Consider the following 18126-nt stretch of genomic DNA (forward strand, 5'->3'; position numbering starts at 1 on the left):
AAAGCCCAGGTGAGATTTTTCTCACATTTAATCATTTATATCTTTGTCCTTGTTTGGCATCTTGGGAAATTACCGCTTGTTCTCTCTGCACAAACGTGTTCTTCCCATTGGCACGTGAGAGGATCCTAGCAACCTGGCACAGCCTGGCAACCACGGAGCCCATGGGAACTTGCATTAACCCTTCACAGGATGTTGCTGAAGTCACAACTCAGTACAAGGAATCCTAACTGGCCTTCAGGCTGGGCCCCCTTAGCCCATAACAAGGTTACAGATATATAGAAACATTGGGGTAACAGTCACCCCGCTATAGTTCCAGGGGTACCCAGGGCACAAATAAGCACTCACCCCAAATCCCCCCCTAACTGGCCTTCAGGCTGGGCCCCCTTAGCCCATAACAAGGTTACAGATATATAGAAACATTGGGGTAACAGTCACCCCGCTATAGTTCCAGGGGTACCCAGGGCACAAATAAGCACTCACCCCAAATCCCCCCCTAACTGGCCTTCAGGCTGGGCCCCCTTAGCCCATAACAAGGTTACAGATATATAGAAACATTGGGGTCACCCTGCTATAGTTCCAGGGGTACCCAGGGCACAAATAAGCACTCACCCCAAATCCCCCCTAACTGGCCTTCAGGCTGGGCCCCCTTAGCCCATAACAAGGTTACAGATATATAGAAACATTGGGGTAACAGTCACCCCGCTATAGTTCCAGGGGTACCCAGGGCACAAAAAAGCACTCACCCCAAATCCCCCCTAACTGGCCTTCAGGCTGGGCCCCCTTAGCCCATAACAAGGTTACAGATATATAGAAACATTGGGGTAACAGTCACCCCGCTATAGTTCCAGGGGTACCCAGGGCACAAATAAGCACTCACCCCAAATCCCCCCCTAACTGGCCTTCAGGCTGGGCCCCCTTAGCCCATAACAAGGTTACAGATATATAGAAACATTGGGGTAACAGTCACCCCGCTATAGTTCCAGGGGTACCCAGGGCACAAATAAGCACCCCAAATCTCCCCCTAACTGGCCTTCAGGCTGGGCCCCCTTAGCCCATAACCAGGTTACAGATATATAGAAACATTGGGGTAACAGACACCCCGCTATAGTTCCAGGGGTACCCAGGGCACAAATAAGCACTCACCCCAAATCCCCCCTAACTGGCCTTCAGGCTGGGCCCCCTTAGCCCATAACAAGGTTACAGATATATAGAAACATTGGGGTAACAGTCACCCCGCTATAGTTCCAGGGGTACCCAGGGCACAAATACCCAGTCACCCCAAATCCCCCCCTAACTGGCCTTCAGGCTGGGCCCCCTTAGCCCATAACAAGGTTACAGATATATAGAAACATTGGGGTATATGTGCCCTTTACTCTGTGCCCCATTTTGGCCCAACCACTCTTGTGTTCCTAGAACATTCTCTACTTGTATTACACATATGGGAGGGTGGTACCATGTTCCTTTCCTTGTCTCAGTGAGGTTATAGGGCAATATTGCCCAATTTGGCCAAACTAGGGCTTCTCCAATGATCTGGCCTCCAAAATCAGCTCAAGTTTGAGAGCGTTGCCATGGAATGTTCTGGCCTTGCCCAGTGTTGGTTTCCAAGCCAGTCCCAGTCAATGTCTGGTCAAGCCTCTGGGGCCATCGTTTTGCCCCACACATGGGCCAATCAGAAGCGGATGAGAGAATATTCATAAATATACAGAGAAAGATGGTTCTAGAACAACCTCCCCCCGGGGACACACGGCACAAACACCAGTTTCAGGCTGCCCACGTTTATTAAACAAGTACAAAATAAAAACAAAAGGTCTCGTAAGGCGAGAGAGTGAGCTAATCAAGAATGTTCCATTGTTACGAATGTGGTAAAAATGTTTTTTTTTTGTGTTATTTTATTTTATATTAAAAAGAAAAACAAAAAATTAAACACTACAACTACATGTTGGGCAGCCTATGGGGGAGGGGGCAGGGGCGGGCTCCGCCACCTAGCGTCGTCCGGGTCAGGAAGGGAATGATTGGTGCTTCAGGCAGAGGGGCTGGAGTCAGACTTGGGGTCGCCGACTTTTTGCTTCTGCAGAGACTCCTGAGCCAGGCGGCACGGAATCAGTCCATTGGAGATACTGAAGGTTCCTGAGCTGGAGAGAGAGGCCGAGAAGGAATGAGCCCCAAGATACCCAGTCAGACCCAAACCCAGTCTGGACATGGGGCAGAAAGCACTCACCCCAAATCCCCCCCCCAACTGGCCTTCAGGCTGGGCCCCCTTAGCCCATAACAAGGTTACAGATATATAGAAACATTGGGGTAACAGTCACCCTGCTATAGTTCCAGGGGTACCCAGGGCACAAATAAGCACTCACCCCAAATCCCCCCCTAACTGGCCTTCAGGCTGGGCCCCCTTAGCCCATAAGCTAAAAGCTGGGCCTCCAAGATAGAGAAGGTGTCCAGAAGGATAATGTTCTAGACCAAAGGCAAACTGAAGATAAGGTTGAGGTTCTACTAATAGTAATTGTGCAAGTGTTCCCATACTCACCTCTCTGGGGACTCCGAGACCGTCGTCATGGAAGGATGGGTGGATTTTCCAAAGAAGAAGCTGGCCCACCAGTGACCAGGATCAGATTTGGGGAGACCTGTTGAACAAAGAACATGTGAGGAACAGGAGCCGTCATTCCAAAATTAGTCTTCTCTGGAACACTAGGGCCTCCACACTCTAGTCTCTACCATTGAACCCTCAGCAGCTGAGATGTGCAGTTTCAACCTAGAAGCAGAGGTCGGGTTTGTGAATTAGGACAACAGGAATGGGGTCAGAGATACGGTTAGGGGGGTCAGCAAGCCACCATATTAATTGGAGACCCTAAATAACAGTTACAGATACCTACCTGGGTGGTGAGGGATGACTTCTCCAGAGTAGTCCACACTCCCACATGAGCTGTTACTGGAAGTGGATCCCAGGCGTCCTGCAAACAGGTTGGAAGCTTAGTTAACTAAACCACCATCTAAACCATAGCAGATCCCACCAATCACTGGCTACATGACTGCATGGGGGCTTGCATGGGCAGTAAGGAGGGGCAGTATTAATGCCATGGAGATTTGTTAATGAGTGAATCCAAGTTTAAGACTGAGCAGTGAGCAGACCAAGAGCAAAACCGATGCCCTCGTGGTACTAAACCTCACGTGATGTTTGTTCCTCTAAAGCAGAGCGAGTCCCAGGTTAATTCCAAGAACTAGTTCGTTAATGTTCTTACAGTAATTAGGAGCCCATCTGTTAGTCTTACACTTAATTATGAACTTCAGTCCCACCCCGATTCAACTGGCCAGGTTTCTCCAGCAGAAAGCCTACTCCATGTCATGGAAGGACTTTGCCTTCATGTATCTAGTAGAACATTGACCACCCCCTGCCCACCCGGGATACTCACTGCGGTAATAGTCATGAGTCGCGACGAGTGAACCACTGGATGGAATGGCAGCCATGTTGAAAACCTTGTTTGAACTTAAGATGAAAACCCTGAAAGCAGAAGGAGGCGAAGGTCAGGCAGGAGATACCTACAGACACCTACCCACCAAGCAAGGTCAATTGGAATAGCAACTAATTGCTCAATGGCCTTGGTGAGTATTTTTAAGTCCAACCTGGACCTACTGTCTGGATAGATATAGCTGTAGGACACGTGTACATTGTAACTATTACCCCCCCTATGATTGGTCACATCCTACAGGCCACGCTTGTGAGGAACCCCTATCGGATTTCCCATGACTCGAGTACTGCTCAACTTACTGCCGTACAACGTAAGCCAATTGGGCAGCATGCCCACAACCTGCCACTCCACATAAACCCAAGTCATCTCAGGAAGTTCGGGAATCCCACTCCCAGCATGCAACAGAGCAGTTCCCACTTCCTGGCCTGGGGGCAGCGGTCCAATATCTAGTTACACAATCAGCAGAGCAGGCATCCAGAGAGGGCAAGGTCAGCAGTTATATAACCATCCCAATATGGGGGGGAGGGGGAAGAACCAGATAGTTGGTTCTATCAGAACCAGCGTTCTAGATTTAGAAAGACCCACATCAGCAGCTTCAGTACGAGACATCAGAACCAACATGCCGAGAAGGGAGGGCGACCCAGGTCACAAACTGACTCATCAGAACTCAGACCAGGCCATAAATGAAGACACCCCCTTATAGGGCCACTCGCACCCCAAAATAGAACAATGCAAGTGGTTCTGTGGCCCAGCTGGTAGGCCACACCCCCCTGGGTAGGGCTGGCCAATAAACAGCCCCCACTAACCGTATCAGGTCCGCTCCCTGGGTCCATAACAACCCAGTTTATCTGTTTTTATATTCCCAGCAAGATATAAAAGTCCATTTCCGTCAGCGCCAACACGATAACTATGGGAATGCGATAAAGTGTGAGTGCAGGGAGGGGCTTATCTGAGGCCACACCCCCACATTTCCAACAACTGCACTTTATACCCTTAATGGAAAAACACTTTACGCACGAGTTATCATCGCTATCTACTAAATGTACAGCATGTCTGTTTGCACATGTGGGCGGAGCCAAGAGCCGCACCTTTCCGCAGGTGAGAAACATCTGTCTCGTGCCCGGTGACTGCGAGAGACAAGCCGAGACAGAGGGAACATGCCCTGACCCACTAATACACAGAGACAGCCAATACAGGGTTCTAATATAGAAGGGCCGGCAGTCTATTCTATTGAATAATTCTATAGCACAAGTGGGGAGTTGCTATGGTCCCCACTTTCCCTAGCAACCAGGGAGCAGTATAAAAGGACAGACTGGAAGATGGAGAGACTTAGAACGATAAGGGGAGAAATCTCATCTCACAACCAGGGGCATTAAGCAGTGACCCTTAATGATAATACAATGTAAGAGGGGGGCCCCCTTATGCCTTCCCTGCAGAGCTTACAATCTACTTCTACTGGGAGAGACTTCCAGACAGAAGCCAGTCGGCTATGGGATTCATTAGTACTAATCCCCAAGTCACTGGAGAGTCACTCAGTCTGATTAACCCTCTACACACCCAGGGCAAGTGCAACATGGGGCAAGAGATGCGATCATGGGGGAGAGCCTGTGTGGTTCTACAGGGACTCTGGGGGGGGACCCCCTAGGAGAGGCCACACTCTGGGGGGGGGACCCCCTAGGAGAGGCCACACTCTGGGGGGGGGGACCCCCTAGGAGAGGCCACACTCTGGGGGGGGGACCCCCTAGGAGAGGCCACACTCTGGGGGGGGGACCCCCTAGGAGAGGCCACACTCTGGGGGGGGGACCCCCTAGGAGAGGCCACACTCTGGGGGGGGGACCCCCTAGGAGAGGCCACACTCTGGGGGGGCCCCTAGGAGGCCACACTCTGGGGGGGGGACCCCCTAGGAGAGGCCACACTCTGGGGGGGGGACCCCCTAGGAGAGGCCACACTCTGGGGGGGGGGACCCCCTAGGAGAGGCCACACTCTGGGGGGGGACCCCCTAGGAGAGGCCACACTCTGGGGGGGGACCCCCTAGGAGAGGCCACACTCTGGGGGGGGGGGGACCCCCTAGGAGAGGCCACACTCTGGGGGGGGGACCCCCTAGGAGAGGCCACACTCTGGGGGGGGGGACCCCCTAGGAGAGGCCACACTCTGGGGGGGGGGACCCCCTAGGAGAGGCCACACTCTGGGGGGGGGGACCCCCTAGGAGAGGCCACACTCTGGGGGGGGGGACCCCCTAGGAGAGGCCACACTCTGGGGGGGGGACCCCCTAGGAGAGGCCACACTCTGGGGGGGGGGGGACCCCCTAGGAGAGGCCACACTCTGGGGGGGGGGACCCCTAGGAGAGGGCCACACTCTGGGGGGGGGGACCCCCTAGGAGAGGCCACACTCTGGGGGGGGGGACCCCCTAGGAGAGGCCACACTCTGGGGGGGGGGACCCCCTAGGAGAGGCCACACTCTGGGGGGGGGACCCCCTAGGAGAGGCCACACTCTGGGGGGGGGACCCCCTAGGAGAGGCCACACTCTGGGGGGGGGACCCCCTAGGAGAGGCCACACTCTGGGGGGGGGACCCCCTAGGAGAGGCCACACTCTGGGGGGGGGGACCCCCTAGGAGAGGCCACACTCTGGGGGGGGGACCCCCTAGGAGAGGCCACACTCTGGGGGGGGACCCCCTAGGAGAGGCCACACTCTGGGGGGGGGACCCCCTAGGAGAGGCCACACTCTGGGGGGGGACCCCCTAGGAGAGGCCACACTCTGGGGGGGGGGACCCCCTAGGAGAGGCCACACTCTGGGGGGGGGGACCCCCTAGGAGAGGCCACACTCTGGGGGGGGGGACCCCCTAGGAGAGGCCACACTCTGGGGGGGGGGACCCCCTAGGAGAGGCCACACTCTGGGGGGGGGGGACCCCCTAGGAGAGGCCACACTCTGGGGGGGGGGGACCCCCTAGGAGAGGCCACACTCTGGGGGGGGGGGACCCCCTAGGAGAGGCCACACTCTGGGGGGGGGGGACCCCCTAGGAGAGGCCACACTCTGGGGCCCCTAAAATGTTCTGCCACTACAGAATGTGTTTGGGGGGGCAGAGAATTTAAAGCAGAAGAACAAAGTCAGATGAAGCTGAAGGAAGATATTTTGGGGGGCTGTGTCTCATAGAGCAGAGAGGGGGGTCATTTAGGGTGAAGGGGGGGTACCAGTCACATGGGCACCCCTCTGCTCCTCGTTAGGCAGTTACATAAAGAGATTAATTATTAAACCCACAGTGTCAGGAAGATTATTTTTATGCACAAGGGGCCGGAGCAGGAACTGCTTACTGTGCACAATACCGGGCCGGGACCTACAGGGTTAAAGCGCTTTTAGCTCTTGAGCCGCACTGAGAACTGGTCTGAACCGGCTCCACCACATCCCCCCCCCCCCCCCCCTCACTTGCTCCTCCCCCCCCTCCATTTGCACAAACAGCTGTCTGAGGGGGTGACAAGTTACCCTGCCGCATTAACCCTTTCCCTGCCTGGGGAGTCTGATTTCCCCCAGATACCCAATCTGCCCCCAAAGTGCCCCCAGCTGGCACCCACAGGGAGCTAAAAATGGGCGCAGGGAGATTAGTGGCACTGGCAATGCTACAAGGGGTGTTAATGCAGCAGGGGGGGCACAGTAGGCATCAGAGACCCATAAGGCTTGCAATCCAAGTGTAAGCTCTGCTGCCCAGTTTCTCTCCCACACCCTCTTGGTGCCAGACTAAGTGAGGTCCCATTACACACATAGTAACCATCAGCTACTCAGGATAATGCAGAGTATTTATAGGGGGTACTGAGGCCCCCCCCCAGTTTTAGTTTGTGTAAAATTAACCAAAACCCAATTTCCGACAGGGAATGCTGGGAATTGTAGTTTCTCAGCTTTAAGGCTGTCCATAAAGGCTTCCAAATGCCGCACTACTCACTAATCAGTTTCACCCACAGAGCTAACAATCGAACATCTTAGATTACTTCATTTGCCCCAGTGGGGAAGGGGGGGGGGGGGGGTAAATCAGACTAAAGAGAACATCAGAATCCATTTATCCCACAGAGCTGACACTCTAATGAAAGCGGGAGGAATGACAACGTGCTACAGCGACTCTCACACAGCGACAAACGCAGTAGGGTTTGCGATTCCACCGGGAAACCACAAAGGGTTAGTAAAACCGACCCCATTATCGCACACAAGGACAAAGCCTGTCCCCAAAGAGCTGACAATCTGCCCCCCATACCCCCCCAGGGGCAGTACCTGTATTCCGACTTGTTGGTCCTCAGGAGCCTGGCTCTGGGGGGGAGACGCTAGGCGACGGGGCCCATTTGAGAAGGAGATGCTGGGAGTTGTCTCCACGACACGCAATGAGATCACTGAGAGTATTATGTGCGCGGCGAGTCGGGACTGCGACTATATAGCGCCGGGCGTGTGGGGGGAGGGGCCTGACTCTGAGGGGGCGGGGATAGTGTAGTGAGGGAAGAGAAGAAACCCGCCCAAAGCTGTGGGTTACGGTGTAACTGGCCGATACAGTGTTATTGATTGGTACAATGTGATTGGGCGATACCGTGTTACAGGTTGAAATGATGTGACCAAGCGATATCGGTTATAGATACAATGTTACTGAGCTTCATAGTGTTACAGATTGATACGTTACTGGGCGATACACTGTTACTGATTGATACAATGTGATTGGGCGATACCATGTTACTGAGCTGCATTGTTACAGATTGATACAGTTACTGATTGATACGATGTGTTTGGGCGATACCGTGTTATAGATACAATGTTACTGAGCTACATAGTGTTACAGATTGACACGTTACTGGGCGATACACTGTTACTGATTGATACAATGTGATTGGGCGATACCATGTTACTGAGCTGCATTGTTACAGATTGATACAGTTACTGGGCGATACAGTGTTACTGATTGATACAATGCGATTGGGCGATATAATGTTACTGAGCTGAATTGTTACAGATTGATACGTTACTGGGCGATATGGCGCTACCGATTGATACAATGTGATTGGGCGATACCCTGTTACAGGTTAAAATAATATTACCAATATATAATGGGCTAGTTGCAGGGATAAACTGGCGACTCAACTGCGATTTCTACTGAGAGTTGTTATGGGGTTTGTGTACTTGAACATGGCAGGGTGGGTGAGTCACCAAGGCAAGGTCTGTCCTGCAGAGCTCACACTCTACCTTATCTCACTTCAGTTTCAGTTGCTGTGAGTGAGAATATTTCCCAGTGTGTCTCTATCTGTATCAGCTGTATTGTTATTGTGTTACAGCGCCCCCTGGTGGGGGCTTTTATACAGCAGTGCCAGTGCCCCAGTGTTGCCATTTCATAAGGCTGCCCCCCCCCCCCCAACTCGCCTTAGATACAGGTTATTCTGGGGGCTGGGGGGCTCAGATACAGGTTATTCTGGGGGCTGGGGGGCTCAGATACAGGTTATTCTGGGGGCTGGGGGGCTTACATACAGGTTATCCTGGGGGCTGGGGGGCTTACATACAGGTTATCCTGGGGGCTGGGGGCTTACATACAGGTTATTCTGGGGGCTGGGGGGCTTAGATACAGGTTATTCTGGGGGCTGGGGGGCTTAGATACAGGTTATTCTGGGGGCTGGGGGCTCAGATACAGGTTATTCTGGGGGCTGGGGGGCTACATACAGGTTATCCTGGGGGCTGGGGGGCTTACATACAGGTTATCCTGGGGGCTGGGGGCTTACATACAGGTTATTCTGGGGGCTGGGGGGCTTAGATACAGGTTATTCTGGGGGCTGGGGGCTTAGATACAGGTTATTCTGGGGGCTGGGGGCTCAGATACAGGTTATTCTGGGGGCTGGGGGGCTCAGATACAGGTTATTCTGGGGGCTGGGGGCTCAGATACAGGTTATTCTGGGGGCTGGGGGGCTTACATACAGGTTATTCTGGGGGCTGGGGGGCTCAGATACAGGTTATTCTGGGGGCTGGGGGGCTCAGATACAGGTTATTCTGGGGGCTGGGGGGCTTAGATACAGGTTATTCTGGGGGCTGGGGGGCTCAGATACAGGTTATTCTGGGGGCTGGGGGGCTCAGATACAGGTTATTCTGGGGCTGGGGGGCTCAGATACAGGTTATTCTGGGGCTGGGGGGCTCAGATACAGGTTATTCTGGGGCTGGGGGGCTCAGATACAGGTTATTCTGGGGGCTGGGGGCTTACATACAGGTTATTCTGGGGGCTGGGGGGGCTCAGATACAGGTTATTCTGGGGGCTGGGGGCTCAGATACAGGTTATTATGGGGGCTGGGGGCTCAGATACAGGTTATTCTGGGGGCTGGGGGGCTCAGATACAGGTTATTCTGGGGGCTGGGGGGCTTACATACAGGTTATTCTGGGGGCTGGGGGCTCAGATACAGGTTATTCTGGGGGCTGGGGGGCTCAGATACAGGTTATTCTGGGGGCTGGGGGGCTCAGATACAGGTATTCTGGGGCTGGGGGGCTCAGATACAGGTTATTCTGGGGGCTGGGGGGCTCAGATACAGGTTATTCTGGGGGCTGGGGGGCTCAGATACAGGTTATTCTGGGGGCTGGGGGGCTCAGATACAGGTTATTCTGGGGGCTGGGGGGCTCAGATACAGGTTATTATGGGGGCTGGGGGGCTCAGATACAGGTTATTCTGGGGCTGGGGGGCTTACATACAGAAACAGGATCTGATACTTTTTTTGGCTGATTGACTTTCCTGGGTTACCATGGCAACAGCAAATCAAAATTTATCCTGTTTCCTGGCAGAACTTAGAGCCCAACTGGTCTGGTTCTGTGTGTTAGTGATACAGCGCCCCCTGGTGGTTACACAGAGTAGCGGGGCCAATATGGGTGTTAGTGATACAGCGCCCCCGGCTGTTACACAGAGTAGCGGGGCCCATATGGGTGTTAGTGATACAGCGCCCCCGGCTGTTACACAGAGTAGCGGGGCCCATATGGGTGTTAGTGATACAGCGCCCCCGGCTGTTACACAGAGTAGCGGGGCCCATATGGGTGTTAGTGATACAGCGCCCCCGGCTGTTACACAGAGTAGCGGGGCCCATATGGGTGTTAGTGATACAGAGCCCCCGGCTGTTACACAGAGTAGCGGGGCCCATATGGGTGTTAGTGATACAGCGCCCCCTGGTGGTTACACAGAGTAGCGGGGCCCATATGGGTGTTAGTGATACAGCGCCCCCGGCTGTTACACAGAGTAGCGGGGCCCATATGGGTGTTAGTGATACAGCACCCCCTGGTGGTTACACAGAGTAGCGGGGCCCATATGGGTGTTAGTGATACAGCGCCCCCGGCTGTTACACAGAGTAGCGGGGCCAATATGGGTGTTAGTGATACAGCGCCCCCCGGCTGTTACACAGAGTAGCGGGGCCCATATGGGTGTTAGTGATACAGCGCCCCCGGCTGTTACACAGAGTAGCGGGCCCATATGGGTGTTAGTGATACAGCGCCCCCGGCTGTTACACAGAGTAGCGGGGCCCATATGGGTGTTAGTGATACAGCGCCCCCCGGCTGTTACACAGAGTAGCGGGGCCCATATGGGTGTTAGTGATACAGCGCCCCCCGGCTGTTACACAGAGTAGCAGGACCCATATGGGTGTTAGTGATACAGCGCCCCCTGGTGGTTACACAGAGTAGCGGGGCCCATATGGGTGTTAGTGATACAGCGCCCCCCGGCTGTTACACAGAGTAGAGGGGCCCATATGGGTGTTAGTGATACAGCGCCCCCTTTATTTGGATGAAATATTTCACCTGTATAAGGGAAATAGTGACTGTAATGCTGCTATAGAGGGGGGTACCCCACATTTTCCCCCCATACAGTTGCCCCGGGGCCCCCTCCCCTCGCTGCCGATGCCCCAGAGAATGACACAAGTCTGTAACATACAGTTTCCTATGGATTTCATCACTCAATGAGACGTTACAGAACATTACAACATCCTCCATCCGGGGCCGGGGGGGGGGGGAAGTGGGTTTATGGGGGGGCAGAGTCTGACTCCCTCTATCCCATGATGCATTTTGGTTCTGCCTTAATAAACCTGTGTGCCAGCTGCCCCTGGGGTATTTCCCTGCCCCATACATGGGGTCTCTGCAGGGAATGGGGCTAATGTGCCCTTTAATTCTTAGCAGGTTCCTGGCACAAACCGTATGTGACTGACCCCCCTGTATGTTCCTGACCCCCCTGTATGTTCCTGACCCCCCTGTATGTTCCTGACCCCCCGTATGTTACTGACACCCCTGTATGTTCCTGACCCCCCTGTATGTTACTGACCCCCCCTGTATGTTCCTGACCCCCCTGTATGTTCCTGACACCCCTGTATGTTCCTGACCCCCCGTATGTTCCTGACACCCCCGTATGTTACTGACACCCCTGTATGTTCCTGACCCCCCGTATGTTCCTGACACCCCCGTATGTTACTGACACCCCTGTATGTTACTGACCCCCCCTGTATGTTCCTGACCCCCCTGTATGTTCCTGACCCCCCGTATGTTCCTGACACCCCTGTATGTTACTGACCCCCCTGTATGTTCCTGACCCCCCCTGTATGTTCCTGACCCCCCTGTATGTTACTGACCCCCCTGTATGTTCCTGACCCCCCTGTATGTGACTGACCCCCCTGTATGTTCCTGACCCCCCTGTATGTGACTGACCCCCCTGTATGTTCCTGACCCCCCGTATGTTACTGACCCCCCTGTATGTTCCTGACCCCCCGTATGTTACTGACACCCCTGTATGTTCCTGACCCCCCTGTATGTTACTGACCCCCCTGTATGTTCCTGACCCCCCTGTATGTTACTGACCCCCCCCAGTATGTTCCTGACCCCCCCGTATGTTACTGACACCCCTGTATGTTCCTGACCCCCCTGTATGTTACTGACCCCCCTGTATGTTACTGACCCCCCTGTATGTTACTGACCCCCCTGTATGTTCCTGACCCCCCTGTATGTTCCTGACCCCCCTGTATGTTACTGACCCCCCTGTATGTTCCTGACCCCCCTGTATGTTCCTGACCCCCCCGTATGTTACTGACACCCCTGTATGTTACTGACCCCCCTGTATGTTACTGACCCCCCTGTATGTTCCTGACCCCCCTGTATGTTACTGACCCCCCTGTATGTTACTGACCCCCCTGTATGTTGCCCCCATTTGCTCCCCACACTCCATGTTTGGCCCAGGGCTGTGAGGAGCTAATCATAGCGTTAGGGAATATTCCAGATCCCATTTCCAGACCCAGCCGGGCACTGCCAGTCACTGGGGCGCTGATGGGTATGAGGGGTGCCAGCCAACCCCGCGTCACTAGGAAGAATCGTCTCATGTTTTAGGTCATGTTCCCCTTTAGTCTGAGGAGCAAAAAGACCAGGACTGGGGTAACTGGCACCTCCACCCGCAGCCATAACCCCCCCCATACTGTGAGCACGACCCGATCATGCGCTGCCCATGCCAACCAGCACCGAGTGGGGCGCCACCTGCTGGGCAAAGGGTCATTTAAAGGGACAGTGTCATCAGAATAAGTGTTTCCTGGAACTATCGGGTAAAGTGAAGCAGTTTTGGAAGGTGGGGGAGATAGCAAAAGCCCATCTATCTATCTATCTATCTATCTATTATCTATCTATTATCTATATATCTATTATATATCTATCAATCTATCTATTATCTATCTATCTATTATATACAGTATCTATCTATCTATCATCTATCTATCTATCTATCATCTATCTATCTATCTATTATCTATATATCTATTATCTATATATCTATTATATATCTATCAATCTATCTATTATCTATCTATCTATTATATACAGTATCTATCTATCTATCTATCTATCTATCTATCTATTATCTATCTATTATCTATATATCTATTATATATCTATCAATCTATCTATTATCTATCTATCTATTATATACAGTATCTATCTATCTATCATCTATCTATCTATCTATCATCTATCTATCTATCTATTATCTATATATCTATTATCTATATATCTATTATATATCTATCAATCTATCTATTATCTATCTATCTATTATATACAGTATCTATCTATCTATCTATCATCTATCTATCTATCTATCTATCTATCATCTATCTATCTATCTATCTATCTATCTATCTATCTATCTATCATCTATCTATCTATCTATCTATCCATCTATCTATCTGTCTATTTATCTGTCTATCTATATACTTATTGTACAGCTCTGCGGAATATGTTGGTGCTTTATAAATAAATGTTAATAATAATAATAATAATCTATCAAATCAATCCGTCTATTGTCTATTTGTTCTTTCTTTCTTTCTTTCTTCTCTCTCTCCCTTTTTTATCTATCATTTGTCTGTCTGTCTGTCTGTCTGGCTAGGGATATTTAGAATACCCACGGCACAGGGCACTGCAGAACAAGCGCAGCACAGATACTGCCCCCCAGTGGCTGCAGACGTGGAAACAAATGAAGTCAGCACCTGTACAGAAATATTGCAATGGATACGGGTTTAGCCAATCACAAAGCAGCTCTCATAGACCCCTGTGAATAAGGCATCAGGATAGGCTGACCAGGGAGCACAAACTGGAGCAAATAATGTGGCCTCACGGATTGGGCATCTTTAAAGGGCAAGTTCAGCTGAATAGTGAATTAATAGAGAAGGGAGGTACTTACCCATGTGTTAATTGTAGCCATTGTAATGGCATTATATGTGGGGCATTATACGTGGGGCATTATACGTGGGGCATTATATGTGGGGCATTATACGTGGGGCATTATACGTGGGGCATTATACGTGGGGCATTATACGTGGGGCATTATACGTGGGGCATTATACGTGGGGCATTATACGTGGGGCCAATGTAAAACACATTACATTAACATTTATTTATAAAGCGCCAACATATTCCGCAGCGCTGTACACCCACATAACAGCTCAAAAATGCCTATCAAAGGGACCTGATTGTAGCAGTATAAATGTAGTTTATTATATAAAGTGCCCCTGGGGACCAGGCTATGTAGGCCAGACCAGTCGTGCAGTACGGGTACGATTGAACACAAATCCACTATACGTAACTATAAACCCCCTGTCTCCATGGTGTTGGAAAAAGGAAAAGGAAATGAACCGGTTAAAAAATTGGGAAAAGAAAAAAGAGAAACAACATTAGCTAAACATTTTTTTGAATGTGGCCCCCAAGTGGCGCAACTGAGGGGCAAATACTGGGGAAAGGGAGGGAAGATCATGATATAAAAAGATGTTTATTACAAAGGGAGTGTTACTGGGTCTGGGCTTTAAAAATGAAATACCCTAGAGCAGCGCTGTCCAACTTCTGCGGTGCCGAGGGCCGGAATTTCTCGCGCATACATGGTGGAGGGCCGCTAATGGAAGCCACTCCCCCCTTTTAAACCATACCCACTTCAAACCACACCCATTTTATCACAATGGTGGTAGCGCAGCAAAAACCCAAATGCTTGGTCCTCACTACAGGGATATCAACCGTCATTCATATGTGAAAGAATTATGTCATACTAAGATATACCCTTAAATTCCATATGCCTCCTCCTCCCCTGTAGATAGCAGAGCAACCCCCAGTACATAATTACACACCTTAGGGACCATTTAATGGCTATTTCCAACTGCTAACAAACTCCCACAACAAACCCCTGCCAGGTTCACCTCCCACAGGCAGCATAGGGTAGCACTCTGCCTGCCCTACGATACCTGTGTGTGCCATACTCTGCTTGCCCCATGATGCCTGTGTCTGCCATATGCTGCCTGTGTGTGCCATACTCTACCCTACCCTGCCTGTGTGCCATACTCTACCTGCCATATGCTGCCTGTGTGTGCCATACTCTGCCCTACCCTGCCTGTGTGTGCCATACTCTACCTGCCATATGCTGCCTGTGTGTGCCATACTCTACCCTACCCTGCCTGTGTGTGCCATACTCTACCCTACCCTGCCTGTGTGTGCCGTACTCTACCTGCCATATGCTGCCTGTGTGTGCCATACTCTACCCTACCCTGCCTGTGTGTGCCATACTCTACCCTACCCTGCCCGTGTGTGCCATACTCTACCCTACCCTGCCTGTGTGCCATACTCTACCTGCCATATGCTGCCTGTGTGTGCCATACTCTGCCCTACCCTGCCTGTGTGTTCAATACCCTCCCTGCCCTATGCTGCCTATTTGTGCCATACCCTCCCTGCCCCATGCTGCCTATGTGCCATACTCTGCCTGCCCTATGCTGCCTACACACAGACCTGAGGTGTGAACAGTTGAACAATGTGGGTGATTACAGCCTGAATCTGAGGTGAGAACCATGCAGGGGGGGCAGTTAATCTCAGTACTGATACCATTTAAAGCTTATACAAGGGTAAGCCATCAAAGCAGCCAGACAGGTGGGGGGCCACACAGAGGGGGGTCGCGGGCCGCCAGTTGGACAGCACTGCCCTAGAGGGTTAAATGAGGAGTGTGTCCTGCTCCCTATTGGCTCTGTCGGTAGGATGTTCAGTGAATTATAGAAATATTTCTCCCTGCAGATCATTTATTATAGGAAGCATGCAGAACTACAATGACGGGGGGAGTCTGAGTTTGGATCTTGTAACCTTGCGTTAGTTTTTGGAAACAACATTTTGGATTTATAGGATTGGTTACATTGTTATAGGGTTAAATTGAGACTATGTAACAATAATGAATGTTAAGGACATAGGAAAAGTTCAGCCGACCCCCAGCTTGGTTTGATGGGGACTATGCTATTCTGTATATTGTTCCTTAGTGTTTAACTCTTAATTTATCCTTTTCATTTAGGTTGTTGGGCTCATGGACCCTAGCAACCAAACATTCATTGAAGGAGCAACGAGGGCATAATCCAATCAGAGCGCTGGTCTCACAGGAAACATGGCTGCACCCATTACCCTGCAACCTTTTTTACACTGACAGCACTGCTGCCCGGAGGTGCCTGCGACAGATTGAACTAGGACAGTGAGACTGATAAGGATGGTAAGCTGGTGTACGGCATCCCCATAGATTATTTCTAAGCTGCAGTCAGAACCATAAGTGTCAGACTGAAAACTGGGGGGGGGGAGGATGAATAGCAGAGTTGTGAGGGACCTGACCACAAGAGCTAGCAATCTATAATCTATTGGATGTCTCCTCTTGTATATCACTGATACATTCGAATAAGAGGCGAGTGTTTGAGGTGCCCTGTTATACAGCATTCTATTCACTGCTGCCCCCTAGTGCCACATCTTGGAAACACTGGTACCATCAGGGAAGGATGGAAGAGACTCACTGGGGGGAAAATAAAGTCTATATTCTGATATATAATGTACAGTTCCCCCCTCCTCAGTGTTGGAAGGGTTAATGTCTGCTCTGCTCTCATTCCCCTACAGAAATAGGGGTAGGTAGCACTAGGTAGGTACCTAATATATAGGGGCAGAGACAGGGGAAAGTGTTGGAAGGGTTACTGCCTGCCCTGCTCTCATTTCCCTACAGAAATAGGGGTTGGTAGCACTAGGTAGGTGCCTAATATATAGGGGCAGAGACAGGGGAAAGTGTTGGAAGGGTTACTGCCTGCCCTGCTCTCATTTCCCTACAGAAATAGGGGTTGGTAGCACTAGGTAGGTACCTAATATATAGGGGCAGAGACAGGGGAAAGTGTTGGAAGGGTTACTGCCTGCCCTGCTCTCATTTCCCTACAGAAATAGGGGTTGGTAGCACTAGGTAGGTACCTAATATATAGGGGCAGAGACAGGGGAAAGTGTTGGAAGGGTTACTGCCTGCCCTGCTCTCATTTCCCTACAGAAATAGGGGTTGGTAGCACTAGGTAGGTACCTAATATATAGGGGCAGAGACAGGGGAAAGTGTTGGAAGGGTTACTGCCTGCCCTGCTCTCATTTCCCTACAGAAATAGGGGTTGGTAGCACTAGGTAGGTACCTAATATATAGGAATTTTTCTTTATTTAGAAAAAATAAACCGAACATAAGGATAACAAACATTACATCACATAATCAACATAACATAATAGGTCAGATAAGGCCAACCAAAAAAATAATAAACCTTCACCAAAAACCCACCCATCCCTCCCAACATTTTCAAAGTCCATTCCTTTGTCCATGATGGCTTCCATTCCCACCCCCTCCCACAACAAACCCACGCAAAGAAACATACTTAGGCGAAGACTTGATACATATTAGAAATCGAAACCTCTCCATAAAGATGGGCTGTAGCGCTGCCTCTCCAAGGACCGGACAAACCGCAGTTCAGCCAGGATGGAATTTACTATTTCGCAATCTTTCACACTTGCCCCAGTTGTGCGGCGGCAGCGCCCATGCCACAGGTGGTATTTGTAAATAGTAATCACTAGGTACATCGTCTCGGGGTGGTGGTTGTGCCTTCTGGAAGACACACCGTATGCCAATTCAGCATAACTAAGGATGCTCAGAAACGGGGCGCATAGTGCCTGGGGGACTTGTACGAGTACACTCTTTGCCAGGGGGCACTTCCTAAGGAAATGCTCCTGAGATTCCTCCATGCCACATCCCCAGGGGCAATTCCTGTCTACAACAGAAAGATGTTTCAGATTTCCCCTGACAAAGAGTTTTCCCTGCAGAGAGAGCCATGCCAGATCGAAAAACTTAGGGGGCAGT

The 18126-nt window shown here is 51.3% G+C and overlaps 1 protein-coding gene across 1 annotated transcript; it reads right to left on the minus strand.

Moving 5' to 3' along the window:
- Window positions 1-1759: 1759 nt before the first annotated feature.
- Window positions 1760-7830, minus strand: ppdpf (pancreatic progenitor cell differentiation and proliferation factor). Its single transcript, NM_001097343.1, is given in 5 exon segments — window positions 1760-2132; window positions 2528-2624; window positions 2874-2951; window positions 3411-3499; window positions 7722-7830. Coding segments are annotated over 4 exon segments (342 nt in total). The 5' UTR covers window positions 3466-3499; window positions 7722-7830; the 3' UTR covers window positions 1760-2020.
- Window positions 7831-18126: the final 10296 nt, after the last annotated feature.

This window comes from Xenopus tropicalis, chromosome 10 (assembly GCF_000004195.4).
Source record: "Xenopus tropicalis strain Nigerian chromosome 10, UCB_Xtro_10.0, whole genome shotgun sequence".
Classification (NCBI taxonomy): Eukaryota; Metazoa; Chordata; class Amphibia; order Anura; family Pipidae; genus Xenopus; species Xenopus tropicalis.